Here is an 18,456-nt window from a genome sequence, read left to right as displayed (position 1 = left end):
GACACAAGTAACTAGTAGGCCAGTGCTTTTCAACCAGTGTTCCACGAGAATTTATAGAACATGTAGTACCTGATAATTTAGTCAGGGTCACTGACCTCTTTTCCTTTAGATTATCAGATTAAAACAATGAAACAGCCAACACAACAATAACCATCTGATGAAAATGCCCTGTCTTGAACCATAAATATATAGGTCAGATAATAGAATTGCATTTTATTGGTCATGTCACATAATAAGATTGTGTCTGATTGATTAATTCTTCCTACCAGAAATCCTTATATCCAAGTATAGGCACCTGATTTCTTAAAAAGTCACTTTGGAGTAAAAAAGATAGGGAGTTACTAGTATTATTATTTTTCTTTGTAAATCAATCAAAATGATATCTTTTCCTGTCATATCAGCAAAAATATATATATATTTTGGTGTGCTACATAATTTTAGTAATTAATTTATGTGTGTCATGTGGTAAAAAAGTTTGAAAATTGCTGCACTGAACCAATAGGGATTATCTGAGGGTCTTGAGGAAAGTGTTCAATACATGTCAGTAAATGCATAGACTTAAGACAGCATTTTACTCAGAGCCTTCAATTACTTTATTTGCACTTCCAGATGTCCAGGGTGTGGCAGTCACCCTGGACCTATACCACTCAAATGCTTATTTATTTAAATAAAGAGGAGGTCTCTGCTTTAAACCAAATTGAGTGGCCCTATAGTGTTTTTAAATATTTATTTATCATTTTTAATTTATTGTGTTGACATGGTTTCAAGTGTCTCACTCAACATATCGCATCGTGTCCCCCATGCCCCAGACCCTGTGATACTTTAATCACGTCATGTGCACCCTGTTGGTGAAGGAAGGATTCTCGCCATAGCTTCATGGAGGTGGTTGAACACAGGACAGCCAACCAACCCTGGGCAAACAAGATCCTCACCATTCATGACTCACATCGACCACAGTCTTAGGGAAAAGGACACCCCATGCAGTGCAGGGTCACCGGGAGGTTGCACTCTGAAACAGAGCGAAGGACCAGAGTAAACGGGAGACAGGCTTTGTAGTGTCGAGAGAGTGGAGTGTCCTGGTTCTCCCAGGAGTGTGCGATTCCCTTGTTTGAATAATTCCATGGCTGGCCAGATACTGAAAGTTAATGATCAGAGGTGAGCAGGAACCGAGCCTGGGCCCCTTGATAAGGAAGGTTGTTTGGGTGAAGCACCTTATCCATAGGAAAGGCGTGGCCAGGGAAACTTGAGGCCACTTAGGGCTATCCCGATCTGACCAGACGTCAAAGGGAGACATAATATTGGGCCTTAATTTTAGACATTCAATCAATACACAGGGCAACCGAAAATAGCAAATAAACACCAGGAATATGAGGCAATCACAATCAGAAGAAGTTGAGAGTCCAGCTAAGTGTCCATACAACATATGATACATTTGAAAATGAATAGTCATGCATGTATGGCTGATATCTTTATTAAAAGAGTTGAACTCAATTAAAACATTCAAGAAATTAAGATTTTTCTTTTCCCATCCTAATAGCATCAGTATAGTTACACAAAGCTTGCTCCCCCTCAAAAAAAAAAAAAAAATTGCCTGAAAATCCAGCTGAACCTGTTTTTATTTTCAGTAGGTTGTTTTAGATGGGTTGTGGTGAGAGGTTATTTCTGTGGCTATAATTGGTTTTACGTTGAAATTTCTCCTTTTTTTTTTTTTAAAGTGATAAATTATTTCTTTAAGATAGTTGGCAAGATTTTATTAGCGAAATAAATGAAACTAATTTACATTCTCACTGTGTTTCTCTCCTGCTGCATTGAGTGGCCAGGTCCTTTTCTCCGTAGGCTTCGTATCAGCCCAGCAATGTAGCTGTAGAATCATTTGGTTAGTAATTAGGTGTTTATCAGATTCTTTCTGAAAAGACATGAGACAGTTATCTGACACAATTATCTTTGAAAATTGAATCCTCCATTTCTGGTTCTGCTGAGGACATTCAAAGGAACACTGAGTACTTTAAATCTAAATGCCTTTCAAAAACCATTGCCTTCCAGAATGCAGGTAACACAATTCCCAGTCACAGAACCCTGCCCCCATCTTTCACACACAGCCTTTTGTGTGAATCTTTTTGTTATGCCTTTGTGTATGTTGACATATTAAAAAGTACTTCCGACATCCTTTTTATTATTTCATTAATCTCTCTTAGTATAGCATTACTAATAGTGTGAAATTTAATGCTTGCTCCTTCTGTCAACTCTCCGCTGCTATATCTTCATAAACTAACTCAATACAAGTGAAAGCAATTGCAGAGATTGACTAAGCTCTACGTGAATTTTGGATAATTATATTTCCAGAGCTATTTTCTCTTAAGCAATATAGAAATTTGCAGCTCATTTAGGTATTAATCTGCAATCTGCTCACAGCTTGAAAATTAATATAGAACTTTAACATGAATAGTTGTAAAAAAAAACATAGTTATTTAGGCACTAAAAAAATAAATCAAACCCAAAGTAATAGATTTTAATTTAAATGTCACATTCATTTAGAAATGATGCTGTGACTCATCTCCCAAAAGAATTGAACCAATTTTAGGTCTCTAGACGCATTTAAGGCAGTATGTTTGAAATTAATTTGTTTAGCAAAGAAAAGCAACCCACAGTCATAACCAAGTACATTTTGTTATATTTGATATGGGTAAGTATAATGTTTCTCTAAGTGTCCTCTGTTTTTAAACACCACAAGTTCTTGCCTAATGTAATGGCAACCTTTATAGATACCTGGACTTCATGAATATTAATAGCTTTGGTGTTTGTACCTGTTTGCTCTGCAAGTACATTAATTCAGAGGCATATCACTGTGTTCATATTACTCTGTGCATACATCCATTTATTAATTCAACAAATGTTCAGTATTTACGACATGACAGACACGGCACTAGTTTTATAGAATATTATAGTCGTGAACAGTGCAGGTTCATGAAATATACACTTTCCTACTTCACGTCTGTGATTCACAAATTTTTTTCCTAGAAAGTACTTTTTTCAATTGATTCTTCTGCTTAAGCATATTTTCTGCACAGAAAACCCTTTGTATTCTGGCCTTCTAATACAGAGGTCACCAAACTTTTTACACAGGGGGCCAGTTTAGTGTCCCTCAGACCATTGGAAGGCCAGACTATAAAAATAACTATGAATAAATATGCACACTGCACATATCTTATTTTAAAGTAAAAAAACAAAACGGGAACAAATACAATATTTAAAATAAAGAACAAGTAAATTTAAATCAACAAACTGACCAGTATTTCAATGGGAACTATGGGACTGCTTTTGGCTAATGAGATGGTCAATGTGCTCCTCTCACTGACCACCAATGAAAGAGGTGCTCCTTCCGGAAGTGCGGCGGGGGCCGGATAAATGGCCTCAGGGGGCTGCATGCGGCCCACCGGCTGTAGTTTGAGGACCCCTTTTCTAATATGTCAGAGTCCTTTTGAATCACATATTTGTCCCCTGAAATGTCATCCAAACAAAACCGTTACTGGTTCTTCAGACAGACGCTCCTGTATGGTTTTGCTCAGTTGGTACTTTCACTGAAGTTCCAGTCCTCTGCAGCCCTGAACTTCTGGCCTGAGCAACAATTGTTCTTTCTGCAGGATCCACCTGAAATATTCACTTCTAAGATGACGGTTTTCTAATTTCCCAGAAGCCTGGTTGCTTTTTTCTCTCTGCGATCTCATGGGACCGCATTCTATTTAACTGCTATGGAAATTATCACCTATATTTATTCATCTTCATCTGCTTCTCACTGTCAATATATAAGCCCCTCCTGAGCAGGGAATGTATCCTATTCATTTTTGAATCTTGGGTTGCTACATAATAGGTTCTCAAGGAAATATCATTAAATGAATGAGGTATAGTGACATGAGTATAGTCATTATAACTTGTTGGTATATTATTGTTTGGTTTTTAGACAAAACGATCTAATAGCAACATCATATTTCCATCCATTACATATCCTTTTTATTCTTTTACTTCATTGGATATTTTAATTGTATGTATTGAAGCTTCAAGGTAGCACAGCTTGGATTTTTCACCTTTAATTTGCAGGGTAGCTAGCTGGCTTTAATTGAAGTCTTGGTTTCTAAAGTGAAAAATCACAAGACATTCCTTTTCACTTAGATTACACAGAGCGGAGTGTGAGCACAGCCACACTCTCTGGAGGCTGAAACGTTCAGCAGGTAACTAACCTCACGTGCTGTGCGATTGGTCTGTTGTTAATTCCAGGAGCGGCCAGCACGACATGTTTGCTAAATCAACTGCTCAGCGTCTCTTATCTTCTCTAATTCTTGTGTTCTCTCCTTTTCTCTTACCCCACATTTCTCCTTCTAGAATAAGTGTCAAGCCGCGCCAGCTTTGTAGGAAACTTTTCTTGAACCAAACCAATGCCCAATTTCCTCTATTTTTGTTTGCAGTGCTAAGATAAATCTAGCTTATTGAGGCAATACTTATTTTTAGGACAGTGAAGCTATTGATGTTTATTTCCATCTTGCTTTACTTGAAAGATGACATTTTCCAGAAAAAAAAAAATATGTTTGCAACTGGATTTACTTTCAGCTAGGATGACCAAACATCAGGTGCCTACTAATTTTCATCAAAAAAGATAAAATGAAAAATATGATTGAAGGTCAAGTGGGCACGGAATTCATCTGACGGCGCTATGGTGAGCGCTGCATTTTTTTAAAAAATTGCTCTTGTTTGAAAATTGCTTTTTTTGACTCATGGCTTTGTATCCATGAATCTACTTTTAATAATCCATCTCTGTGAAGGGGAACATTCATTTCAAAAAGAGCGCTTGGAGTAAACGATTTTCATTTTAGCTAAAACGTAAGAAAAGAAAACAAAATTCTGATGACTTTTTCTTCCTATTAAACTTTTACCTTCTATATTTTTACATATAGAATTTCTTTTAGCAAAATTATTTTTTAAACTTTCTTATTAATGTAATTCCACTAATATATGAATGCAATCTTTTGTTTTGAACAAGTCTGAAAACGAGGTTGCTTGAGGCAGTCCTGTAATTGAAATGGAAAGAAGATAAAATTCCCATTTTGTTGTCTTTACCCTTTGCCTTTATATTAGCAAGACTAATGAACTTCCCAGCGTTTAGGGTGAACAATTGATTTGAACCTCTCTGCATTTCCTGTTGTGCGTTCTTTCTGCCTTGCCCCCGAAGGATCTGTGCAGTTTAATTTGCCATTGATTCTTTAATGATGGTGGTAGCTACAGCAGAGAAATGGCTGCTCATCGTCATCGCGCCCTGTGGACAGAACGTTGTTTACTTTTGTGCATAGCTGCTCTTCCATCTTATTGATAACGTGGTCTAGTCAGTTGTTGGCGACTATCTTACTGTCTTTATTGATTAAAAATTTTAATCTTGCAATGCAAATGTGAATTATTGGAATGCACTACATTACAGTATCTAATCCAAAAGTCACCCAGCGTAGCTTTAAACCACTGGTGCGGCACCACCATGCGGGAAGGAGACCCAACATTAGGTAGAACCTTTAGTGATTGTTAATTTGATCCCCTTCAGGCTGCTCAAGGTACTTGATATAAAGATGTCAATCAGGTATTTTGAATGCCCCATGTGCAATGCTTAAAGAACTATCTAATGTTCTGGTTTTTATTTTGTAGCAATATAATACTTTGTCCTTTATTGTGATGATTCTCCTGAAAATGTAATACAGAAGCATCTTTAGTACATGCAATGGGGTTAGTGAGGTTCATTTTTACTTCAAGTTGGCATTATTTATTTTAATGTTTTCCTTTTAAAATTATTAATGATCGATTCCCTCACTGTATCTTTCAACACTCTAGTCAGTGAAATGTATGAGAGGATCAGAAGTTCAAATTTTTGCATGGCTTAGGAAAACGACAGCAGATTCATAACATTCACATTAGCTCTATATGGCCAAATGCTTCTTGTCTTAGGCCTTGGGCTGCCATAACTAAATAACCTTAGACTGGGTGACTTATGAACAACAGATATTAATTTCTCATAGTTCTGGAGGCTGGGAAGTCCAAGGTCAAGACCCTGGCAGATACGGTGTCTCTTCTCTCTCCGAGTCTCTGGGATCTCTTTCAGGAGAACACTAATCTCGTTGATGACCTAATCACCTCCCCAAAGCCCCACATCCTAATACCATCATGGGAATTGGATTTCAACAGGCGAATCTTGAGTGACCACAAATAATTCAGTATTGGCACTTTTTTTCTGAATTTGATTTAAGCTGAAGAGTATGAATTCTAAAAGGATGTATAATATATGTTTCACATTACTCTCTGATTATTAATTGATCATAACATCTCTGTATACATGGGACTAATAAACCTTTTTGTGCTTTACACAATTCATGTATATAAATAAAATCAGAAAGTTAGTAATGATACTTTAAATCTAGAATATTAATAATTTGGGCTTTATGATAATTTAAACATTTGGCTAAATGTATAGTATTTGCCTCCTTTTATAAGGAAAATGTTCCCTAGTTATATAAAAAGTCAAACATATTGTAAATGAATTATAAGGCAAGTGTGTGTATATGCAATAAAGTTTTAAATATATCCATATGACTGTGCTTTAAGTACTCTGTTTTATATGGAATACTATATGGATTTTAAAATATTGCACTCTGTATAGGAAATGTGAAAGTATTCTAATTTCACAACAATTCAGTGACAATTTTGCCTTGTCTATATGAAAATATTAAGCTTGTAATTTTAGAAGTTATTATATACCTCGAACTCTTAATATTTCAAAGTAAATGTACCCACAACTACACAGAAGCAATTACAAAATTCATAGTAGAGATAACTATAGAGATGTGTATATTATTATATTATTCTAGAGAACTATAGAGTAAGAGTAGATCAGCCAGTCATTTACAAAAATTACACATACACAAACACACACACACATTTCTTATTAAGCTTTACTGTTGCCTAGATGAGATTTTTTTGAGGGAAAAATGCCATTTATTCCTTTCTTTCTCTTCTCTTTCTTTTTCCTCCCTCCCTCCCTCCCTCCCTTCCCTTCTTCCTTCCTTCCTTCCTTCCTTCCTTCCTTCCTTCCTTCCTTCCTTCCTTCCTTCCTTCCTCCCTCCCTCTCTCCCTCTCTCCCTCCCTCCCTCTCTCCCTCCCTCCCTCCCTCCCTCCCTATTCCTCCCTCCCTCCCTCCCTCCCTTCCATCCTTCTTTTCTTCCTTCCTTCCTTCCTTCCTTCCTTCCTTCCTTCCTTTTTTTCTTCCTTCCTTTTTCCTTCCTTCCTTCCTTCCTTCCTTCCTTCCTTCCTTCCTTCCTTTTTTCCTTCCTTCCTTCCTTCCTTCCTTCCTTCTACCTTCACTGCCCCATGTATCACAAAATTCTGCAGCCTTTTTGCAACATCTTATGTGCATTTCCTCTTTTTACCCCACTTATTAAACCTTTATGTAAGATCCTATTCACCATTCACACTAGAATACACTAATATTCTACATGGCTTATTTTATCTTGACTTACTTTTACTACCGTGTTTATAGGACTGTTGCCAAATTTATATTTCCATGTGCTATCACACTGTTGATTAGAACAAAAAACCTCGCTTATTCTTGCATTTAAGAATTTCCTATTGTTTGACATTTAGATTTTGTGGTAAGAAAAATAGTCCAGTTAATGCCAGTTCACTTACTTGCTAACTACATACATTTATGCAGACAAGTCTTATATAAAGATTCAGAATTCATCTCATATGGAATACATGAGATATTAATTATTGTCCTAATACAGATGGCCAAACACAGAAAGAAGTAAACTATGAAGTACTTTATATATTGTACATATTTGTTTTTACACAAAATTTCCATGGTAGCCACAGTGAATCTGCACATCACATATGTCCCCTAACAGAATGTCTCTTCACAGTTTATCCAGTTGTGTAACTCCAATGTACCTGTTAAAACCCAAATCAGCCAAGTCCTCTTTCCACCTTCAGAGAACTTCCTCCCTGGCCTACTTAATCTTTTCAATTCTTGTCAGTCATATGTAATAAATCATCCACTGCTCTAACATGAGAAAGCGATTTGTTTCACATAAATTTGAATCTTCACTGTCTTGCACAGAGCTCTTCATACATTAGCTATTCAAAATATTTATTGATTATTAGTTTAATTGTAGCTCTCATAAAAACAAATTTTGGATTCTTACTTTTTAAGAAAACGTTTTAGAATTTATGAAAACTTCTTTGAATAAAGACCTTTAACTTTGATGATTGGTTTTCCTTTATGAGCCCTAGGAAGATAGTTCTATTTGCGTAGAGCAAACTTCAGTCTGTCTCATCTGTAAGGAGAGAAAAGACTCCTTACTCTATTTGTGGATTCTTGACTGGTTTGTCAGTTACATGGAAAATCAAAATGAGGCTGGCCTTTTCTGGTCATTGTTCTCATAAAGACAGTTTTTAGACACAGCTATTATTATCCACTGTTGTTTCTTTTTTCTAAGACTAGGACAAAGATGATCAACAGTTGTTGATTTTGTTATGTTCTTGTACTTCTTCAACTCCCCTAACTTTTGACTCATCCGAAGATAATTAAGCTGAATGAGATGAACGGGTTGAGAAGACAAGACTTTTAAAATATTTTGGTTCTCCTGAGCACTTTGTATTGTTAACTGAGAAAAAAAATAACGGAATCACAGTATAACTTGAAGGAGGATAAATTTTGGCTAATAACTAGGAAAGCATCTGTAAATATAGTTTCTGTCTTTCCAAATACGAAGAGTGAGAGAGGAAGCCAGTACTACCTATGCTACCAGCTTCTGAGGAAGCTGAAAAATAGTTACCATGTTGCAATAATAAGCTTAGAACATGTTTGTGTTCTTTTAAGTAAGCCAAAATATTTGCCTATAGAGACATTTATGTAAATGCTTGCTTCAACAAAGTCAAAAATTAATTTCTTAAGGAATGCTTTTTTCTTTCCATGGAATTTTATAGTAATCAGAGAATAAGATTTTCCATAAATATATTTTTGAAAAGTCTGTGGCAATCATCCTTTTAAAAGTATGGGACAGAGCAGTCCATTTTTATATTTATTAATGATTATATTTAATATTATTTGAAAATGTGCATTAGCAATATGTACATTAGCAACATTTACACGTGCACATCACACTTACTTAACATGTTAGCTTTTAACACCAAGGGCTCTGAGGAAAGTATATCTTGTTTGGGGTGGACGTTACATGGCTCTATAAGTTTGTCAAATTTGAACCTTTACTCTCTAAATGGGTTTATTTTATAATATATAAATATTATCTTAAAAAAGTTCATTTAAATAAATCAAAACCCCTAATATCTTGCAAGTGGAACCTAAAACAGACATTACTCAGAAATTAAGCAACAGGTAAATAAAAATCCAAGACTGGTTTTGTTATTATCCTGAAGGATAATAAAAGCATTGGATGCTTTCTGAAGTTGTGTCATGATGATATTAATAGATATTGGGCAATAGAGAAGGCATCCAATAAGTGAATATTGATGTTCACTCTTTAGGAAAGGTGAGACTATGAGAGCCGGAATTGCCTGCCCAAAGTCAACATCTGAGCGGCAGAGCTGAGGTTCGCCTAGTTTGGTTATACCATCTATGCTTCTTCACTCAGCACTGTATTCCTCTCAAACACTTATCATTCCCAAGAAGGTTCTATTTTACACTATTTAAGTAATTCTGTTACCTCATGTTAAGCCGAATATTTCACAAGATAAAGGAATATTGTGACAGTTTTCTCCATCCCGTACCGTGTTAGTTTCTTTAATTCAGAACCAAATGTATATACATTCTTAACATTTGGATAATAGCACCGTATAGACACAAGTATGAGAAAAATTGCCCTTATATGCATTGGGTTTCTGGTTGTGGTTGTTGAATTTACTATATTGTAATATTCAGAGAACAGTTAAACTATGTATATCTCATTCTTTATTAAAATTAATTGTCATATTATTAACATATCAAAAGGTGTGATTTTAAATGAGAAGTTAGTGTGTTCGCTATAAAGTTTATATCTGACCTTGAGTTAGTTTCATCTTCAGAAAGGGCCCAGAGGATCACAACTTCAAGACATTATTGTGTATGTGCATAGCAAATAAGGCATCTGCCACATCTGATTTGGGGGCCATTTCTTTTTTTTGTTTTGTTTTGTGACACAGAGAGAGGGACAGATAGGGACAGACAGACAGACAGGAAGGGAGAGAGATAAGAAGCATCAATTCTTCATTGTGGCTCCTTAGTCTCTTTAGTTGTTCATTGATTACTTCTCATATGTGCCTTGACCAGGGACTACAGCAGAGTGAGAGATCTTTTGCTCAAGCCAGTGACCTTGGGCTCAATCTGGTGAGCCTCGCTCAAATCAGATGAGCCTGCACTCAAGCCGGCAACTTCGGGGTTTCAAACCTGGGTCCTATGCGTCCCAGTGCTATACTCTATCCACTGTATCACTGCCTGGTCAAGCTAGGGGCCATTTCTTAAAATCATGGTATATTACTAGCTATTTACTGTGTAAATTTACAGACTTTTCCTTAGATAATTAAAATTTGCGATGGACATTCATACTAAAATATTATAAAAGTTTGAAATAATATCTTCCAGTTTGTATAACTTGCAGAAGTTCAACTAACCATAGTAAATATTTATATTTTCAGGTTTATTTTTTTATGGATACAGCAACAATTTTAAATGAAGAATGTACATGATTGATAAGGGTCTTTATTTTCTCAATACTACCTGCTACTAATAAACTATATATAATTGTTTATGAAATTATTAAAATGGCACTGGTCAGTTGGCTCAGTGGTAGAGTGTCAGCGCAGCATGTGACTGTCCCAGGTTTGATCCCTGGTCAGGGCACACAGGAGAAACGACCATCTGCTTCTCCCTGCCTCCCCTTCTCTCTCTCTCTCTCTCTCTCTCTCTCTCTCTCTGTCTCTACTTCTCCTTCTGCAGCCATGCCTTGATTAAGTGCATCAGCCCCAGGCACTGAGGATGGCTCCATGGAGCCTCCGCCTCAGGCACTAAAAATAGCTTGGTTGCAAGCATGGTCCAAGATGGACAGAGCATCAGCCCCAGATGGGGGTTGCCAGGTAGATCCCAGTCAGGCAGATGCTGAACTTTGTCTATCTCTCCTCCTCTCATTTGGAAAAGAAGAGAAAAAAAGTGTACTTAACTATAGAAATGAAAGTCGCAGCTTAAATATACTTTAAAATGCACTTTAATATAATCATTCTAAATTTTTATTTTTATTTTTATTTTATTATTTTTTTTTTGTATTTTTCTGAAGCTGGAAACGGGGAGAGACAGTCAGACAGACTCCTGCATGCGCCCGACCGGGATCCACCCGGCACGCCCACCAGGGGCGAGGCTCTGCCCACCAGGGGACGAGGCTCTGCCCCTCCGGGCGTCGCTCTGCCGGGACCAGAGCCACTTTAGCGCCTGAGGCAGAGGTCAAGGAGCCATCCCCAGCGCCCGGGCCATCTTTGCTCCAATGGAGCCTTGGCTGCTGGAGGGGAAGAGAGAGACAGAGAGGAAGGAGGGGGGGGGTGGGGGGTGGAGAAGCAAATGGGCACTTCTCCTATGTGCCCTGGCCAGGAATCGAACCCGGTTCCCCCGCACGCCAGGCCGACGCTCTACCGCTGAGCCAACCGGCCAGGGCTATTCTAAATTTTTAAATAAAAAGCAAACCATAAACAGCTTCTAAATTCACATATGTTTTTATTTACATCAAAAGCTAAGGTAAAACAACACAGGTAAGGAATCAGAGGTCTAAGGTTTATTCCAAAACAGGGCCTCTGTTGTCTAATGCACCCAATACTGAAATACATATTACAGTGAGGAGAAAGATGGAAGAATCCCGAGGCAAGTAGAATCCGATGAGAGACGACAACTATTATATCTAAACCCAGTCAAGCAGACATCACTAGTGTGCAGCACATGGGTGCGTTTTCTCTGGAAGAACCAATAATCTGGACATCACTGAGAAATGCGACTACAGTCCAAAACAGCCACTGAATAACCCTGAGAAGGAGCCTACGGTCAAACTAACAACTGCATAGTACGCATCGAAGAGGAGAACTCCTCATCTAGGTTGGCACTTCTCTGAAATCTAATCTGCTTTCTACTCTCATTTGACGCTTAAAAGAGGTCATACATGAAAGCTGTCGTATATGACTGATATATTAGGATAAGCAAAGTTATAAATAAGGACGTTAGCCCCAAGACAAGGAGGAAGGACAACAAACAGGAACTTAGGAGTAGTAATCAAGAATATTTCTGTGGAGGTCTTCCAGCCCCAATAGGAGCTGTTTGTAGAATTCTTAAGGAAGAAGAAATAATTGTCAGAAGTCTTCCGTGAGGTCCGGTGATCTTAGCTGCCTAGCAGGAGGCTTAGGCAGCTCTGCTACAGGAAAACTTGGCAACGGACTTTGCAGAGGGAAGTAATAACTAAGCATAGACCAGGTAGGGTAGACAAGTTGACAGTAGATCTGTGCAGATAAACCTACAGAATAGAGTTGGTCATTTTTTTTTCAAGCTGGCACTTTGAGTATCACAGAAATGTGTGTTGGAACTTTATTTTTCTTCAGGACAAATTACGTTGTATATTGTTCTAGGTATATTTAGGTATTTTAGACTAAATGACTAAATGTCTTTCCACATCCCTTCTCCCAAATCTAATCATTTGCCACATCCTGCAAGGTATAACTTGTATAATGTCACCTATCTGACACCCTCCCCAAGGACAGCCATTTGTTCTCTGTCCTTTACCAATGTCCCTTGTCAGCATCCATTATATGTTTCTGCCCTGTGACTAATGCCTTTGGGTCGAATGTCCTCTCCTTGTTGTTTCTTGACACTTCACAATTCCACCACAGTTAGCATCTAAGTAATTTGGAGGATAATATCTTCTGTTATTAAACTCCACAGCGATTCCTTATTACCTGTTTTTGTATTTTCATTCTTCTATCATATTACATTCTGAAAAACACTGCCATCCAGCCAGACGACTCCATATATACGGGGAGTATTTTTCCTCCTGTTATCAAATATCATCTTGTGTCTCAAATGTCACTCCTTCAGTGTGCTTGGTCAGTTCTCCCAAGCGGAACTGGTTTGTCTTCCCCTTGAATGCCTGTAGTTACAGACTCTGCCGTGTGGTAGGGGCATCTTGTAAAAGACCCCCTGACTGAAAGCACTGTTGTCCACCAGCCACTGTCATGTTTCTCGGGTCCCACAAGATTGATACAGTATACCTTTTTTCAGAATAGAAAGTCTACAGAGGTGTGTTTTTTTTCTTTTAATTTGTTAATAAATTGATATAAATAAAGTGGTCTCAAGGTGATTATGTATCTGAATGGAGAGCAAATATATATGTTTATCTTCTGCTATATCCCCAAAGTAGCATACTAACTGATTCAGGAAATGGTATCTGTAAACATTTGTTTAGTCAATGACTAACCATAAAATTTCCTAGACCTGTTGAGAATGTTTTAATAAATTGGTGGAAAATCAAAATCACAATGCCTTGTCTGGTATCCCCTAAAGGATAGAGAAAAATAAAGAATCATTTGTTATCTGTCTCTAAGAGAACAGTTATTTTCAAAATAAATACTACATTTGTTCAAAAGGTGTATCCTAGAATATATTCTGTGTAAGTTGTATTTATTTTAGTCACTTATATATTTTATCATTTTGAAACATGATATGCAAGTGCATTTGAACTATAATTTTTCACAAAAAGTTAATAATTTTTTTCTTTTTTTTTTAATGGTGAGGGTGGAACCCAGGCACCAGTACTTTTTTTTATTTTTTATTTTATTTTATTTATTGATTTTTAGAGAGAGAAGAGTGAGAGAGAGAGAGAGAAAAAAGGGGGAGGAGCAGGAAGCATCAACTCCCATATGTGCCTTGACCAGGCAAGCCCAGGGTTTCGAACCAGCAACCCCAGTGTTCCAGGTCGATGCTTTATCCCACTGCGCCACCACAGGTCAGGCGTTAATAATTTTTTATCTTAACATACCTAACCACTAAGAAAATAATTTTCTATTCTTCCCCTCCCCCAGGTAAACCATACCTGTAACACTGGCTGGGTGGAATGCAAGGAAGGGACGAAGATGAAATGGAAACATGTCCCCTTATTCGTCATAATATCACTCCTCAGCTTGTCCAAGAATCGCCTGCTCCTGTCCCAGCTGATTCCAGGTAAGTGCCATTCTTCTGTGTCATCTAACCTTGACCAGTATTGCTTCTTTCTTTCCATTCATTTTTATGGTGTCGATCGTGAATCAAATTTCTTCCTTTTCTTTGAAACGTGTAAGTCTGTGTGAATGGTTTCTTCAGTATGTATGCTGATAAATGTCAGGGATCAGCTATTATTCTTATACAGAGGACTTGATTAATTCCCTAGAGAAACTGAGAACATTTAGAAAGACTCAGTATTCCTGAAACATGTAAGCTGTGATTATACGAAGTAAGTGAGAGAAAATGGGTGGAAGAACAATCCTAGGAGGCAAGAAGTGTGTAACTCAAAAGGAATAGCAATGTCACAATGCATGTTAGTACCTTAGAAAAAGAACATCCAAAAATGTGAAATTTTTATAACTGAAATTTCTTCAGAGTAGTAGCATGTTACTTACCAGGCTGAACAATGTAGGAATAAAAATGCAACAGCTGCTCTCTTGCTGCTGCCGTTAGTATTTTTTTGGTGAAGTTAGAAGCTTTATTTCCCTGAAGTCACCATTTTATTAATGGTGCTGGAATAACATTGCTGTAAAAAGCTTTACCAAAACTCTTTTATAAGAAATTGCCTAAACCTAATGTTATAGTAGAAGAAAATAGAAAAAAAATATTTATACACTAATCAAAATATTCTTTCAACTCTTCTCTTAGAGAAAATGATAAAACTATGGGGACCAATTGTAGTTATTTGTATATATTTAATGAATCCTAATAACTTAGCCAAGTTATTCATAAAAGAACAGCATATGGCGTTTTGTTGAAGCAAACTGTGAGATTGGGTTTTTATTTGTTTGTTTTATTGTTACATTTATTTTAATATTCAGCAACTAAGTGTAACTTATCATGGGTGTCCACACACAAATCAGAATTCTCAAATATTCCAGAGGCTTCAATTATTTTTCCTCTGCTGGGTTAAGGTTGACAGTTTGACCTTGAAGATAAGGGCGCTGTAAACAAACAAGTGGATTTATATCCATTACCATCTTTTATAGGGTAGAGTTATACAGAAAATTTAAAGTCTATTATAATAAAGTACATTTAGTTACTTTGTACTGACTTGGATTAACAAATTAAAATACTACAAGTTTTTACTTGTAACCAGTTTCTACATTCCTTTCTCTTGCCCCAGCTCTGTTGAGTATTGATTAAAATTAATGAATGAACCAAATATCCAAAAGGTGACATTAAAAAATGTCATGCTCTATTTAAGTATATGAAAAATGAAAATTTAAATACAAAATTATCCACTGTCTTTCAAATTGTCAGGATAAAGAGGATCTTTCTATGAAACTGTTCTGAAAACTAAGACTATAGAAGTGGATATAGAAAGATACACAGATAGAGATATAGTTTAGGTGTAATTGTTAGCAGTTAGGTGCAAACTGTAGCACTTTAAGCTAATAACGGCTCCAAGTCAAATTAAATTCATGCTCTAGTTATTGAGCAGGTCATCAAAGATCAGCATGGTAAAGTGTGGTTTGAATCATCTTCATTTATACAGACACCTGGAAGAAAGAATGCATGCATGAATATAGGTGAGGTGGGGTTGTAGGGTTACCTACGGCATATACAGTTACCATTTCATTCAAGAAGAATGAAAGGTAAAATTTATCTATGTAATATAAATTTGCCTTTTTTTTTTTCAAGAAGAATAAAAGTTAAGGTTTGTATAGTTTATCTATGGAATATCAAGTTACCTATTTAATTCAATAAAATATTGTATAAATTCAGAGAAGATCAATCAACTTGAACACGTAGGTCCCAGATTTCTCAAAAATCTGCAATGACTATCGTATGCACAAGCATTTTCAAAACTAAAGAAAACTAAAAATACGTGAATTTATCGTTCAACGCAATATATAGATTAGTTACGAAGGCAGTCAATTGCTTATCAAATTGCTTAGTTTAAAATATATCAGACAGACAATCAGTAAATTTAGGGCCCATGTTAAGGTGACACCTTAAAAAAGAAAGGAGATGTATAAAGTTAAATGTCCTTCTTGATCAGGACCACAGAGTTCAAGAATTATTTAAAGTCATTTGCCTGTCAAGGGAACTATGCAGTTAGCTTTCAGAAGGCACGCCTGCAGATAGGAAGTCATTGCCCTTACTGCTTCTGTCTAGGAGCACGGGTTTCAGGTCAGTAATGTTAGAGCACCTACTGAAAGGAGTCATCAGCCTCAGCCTCCCCTCGCCATCCCATTAACCCCAGAATGAAGTGAGGTCCTGATACGTTTTCCTTGGTGTTTGAGCTTTCTTATGTTCAGTAGAGGCCCTGGCCCTGGGCCGAGTTTAGTGCCTGGCTCAGAGGGAGGAAAGACAAAAAGACCCAAGTATCGGTGACTTGAAAAAACACAACTTCTCATTCAACTGGTTTATTTCCACTTTACCCCTTAAGAAAATATCTTCCTTCATCAGAAATTTATTTCAAAAGTCAGATAAATAAAAAAAAAAAATAAAAAACAAGTGCCTCAAGGGATGAGTAAAAAGCAATAAAAAGAGCTATCATAATGTAGATTGTTTTATTACCACAATAACAAATAATTTTTCAGCCAAACTGTGCGTTGCTTACTTGGTGTAATGAAATATTATAACATTATTTTAATATAATGTTGGAATCAATGGATTACCCAGCTCGTGTGTCTGTTTTCTAGTTTGTCCTTATATAAGAAACTTTTAAAACTTCTGATCTATTTTATCATTTTGTATGTAAAGAGGTAGGCATGCCAGGGTGGTGACTAGAAATTACTTGTAAGTTGTAAATCAAGAAATACCATTTGGAATCAACAGTAAATCAGTTTTAAGAGAAAAGTAATAAATAAGAAGTAGATTCTAGACATGGTTGGTCCTCTCCAACCATTTGTGTTGTTGCCTCCCATGCCTTTGGAGCCAATTAGAACCTGCCCGTTTATTGAAACCACCGCTATTCGTTTCTCTGGTCAATTTACCTGATCCCTTTTACCCACGGAAAGTACTCTTAAAACACCATTGTGATAACCTCCTGAGGTATCTGGACTATATACCACACGTTTAGTCAATCTCTGCTACTAAATAATTTTACAGATACCTACTTTTACATGTTAAACGTCTGCCTCTGATTGCAACAGATGTCAGGAAGACAATGAGAGACAAATGTTAAATAAGAGGTTTAAAACATACGCATTTCCCAAACAGTTGATGGACTGAAAGTTTGTTTTAACAACACGTATTGTTTAAAATGTTCATTTCAAGGTGTACATTGTAAGATTTTTTAAATGGAAATAAAAGGGGAGGGAAAGCATGCAAGCTTGTATTTCTATTTGAATAAATCTGACAGCCCACTTTAAAGTTAAACATGATTTATTTTTCCCTCTCTGTTCTCTCAATGTGCGGCGGCATGGTCCTTCATTAGAGATGCAGGTGCTGACAGGGTTATTTCCTTTGCCCTGCCTCATGTCAACAAGCCTTGAGTGTGAAATTGTCTGAAATGATTTACTGCTTACCCTCCCCACCTATCCGTCCACCACCACTCAGTCTCCTTTCTGTTATATCCAGAGGAAAGAAATTGCAAGGAGCTAACAGTCACCTGTGTTTGAATCATCTAAAGAGAAATCAATAATTTTAAAGAAGAATGACTTGCGTAAAAGTCTAGAAATAATAAGGAAACACATACCATCTACATGTATTCCTTTTTTTTTTTTGTTTGCTTTTATTATTCACATGCCCAGCAGATTTTTAATAGAATTGAGCAATTATTTCAGATTTTAAAACATCTTTGGGATAATGTAAAAAAGAAAAAAAATTAAAAGTACATTTTGGAAATGGAACTGTGGTGGAATCTTTGTTTCTTTTGGAATATGTACTGCTCACAAAAAAAAAGAGGGGATATTTATAGCGTCATATTCATTTTGAAATATCCTCTAATTTTTGTGAGCAGTATATCATTTAATAATGTTGCATATTTGTATTCCACAAGGGTTTATGTCCACAGGACTGTTTTTTCTGTGATTATTTGTGTTTAGTTTTTATAGCATTGTAGTTATTGGCAGTGATAAGAAAAATGCATATTATTTAGAATGCATTTTTATAATTATCTATAATTATATAGTGATTGTTTGATCATAAAAAAACAGTTTGAACTTCACTATACATGTATTCAGAAATTAATCTGTCAC

General features: G+C 36.5%; 1 protein-coding gene across 5 annotated transcripts in view; it reads left to right on the top strand.

Moving 5' to 3' along the window:
* The window catches only part of ROBO1 (roundabout guidance receptor 1), a 1,145,453-nt gene that overhangs the window by 125,135 nt on the left and 1,001,862 nt on the right, over positions 1–18,456 (top strand). For all 5 annotated transcript variants that reach the window (XM_066346778.1, XM_066346776.1, XM_066346775.1 and 2 more), the window contains exon 2: positions 14,128–14,266. In XM_066346778.1, the coding sequence (XP_066202875.1) occupies positions 14,179–14,266 (88 nt within the window). In that variant the 5' untranslated portion in view covers positions 14,128–14,178. The remainder of the gene's footprint in view (positions 1–14,127; positions 14,267–18,456) is intronic.

Source organism: Saccopteryx leptura, chromosome 8, assembly GCF_036850995.1.
Source record: "Saccopteryx leptura isolate mSacLep1 chromosome 8, mSacLep1_pri_phased_curated, whole genome shotgun sequence".
Classification (NCBI taxonomy): domain Eukaryota; kingdom Metazoa; phylum Chordata; class Mammalia; order Chiroptera; family Emballonuridae; genus Saccopteryx; species Saccopteryx leptura.
The sequence above is the reverse complement of the archived record's forward strand: the minus strand, read 5'-3'. Positions and strand labels throughout refer to the sequence as shown.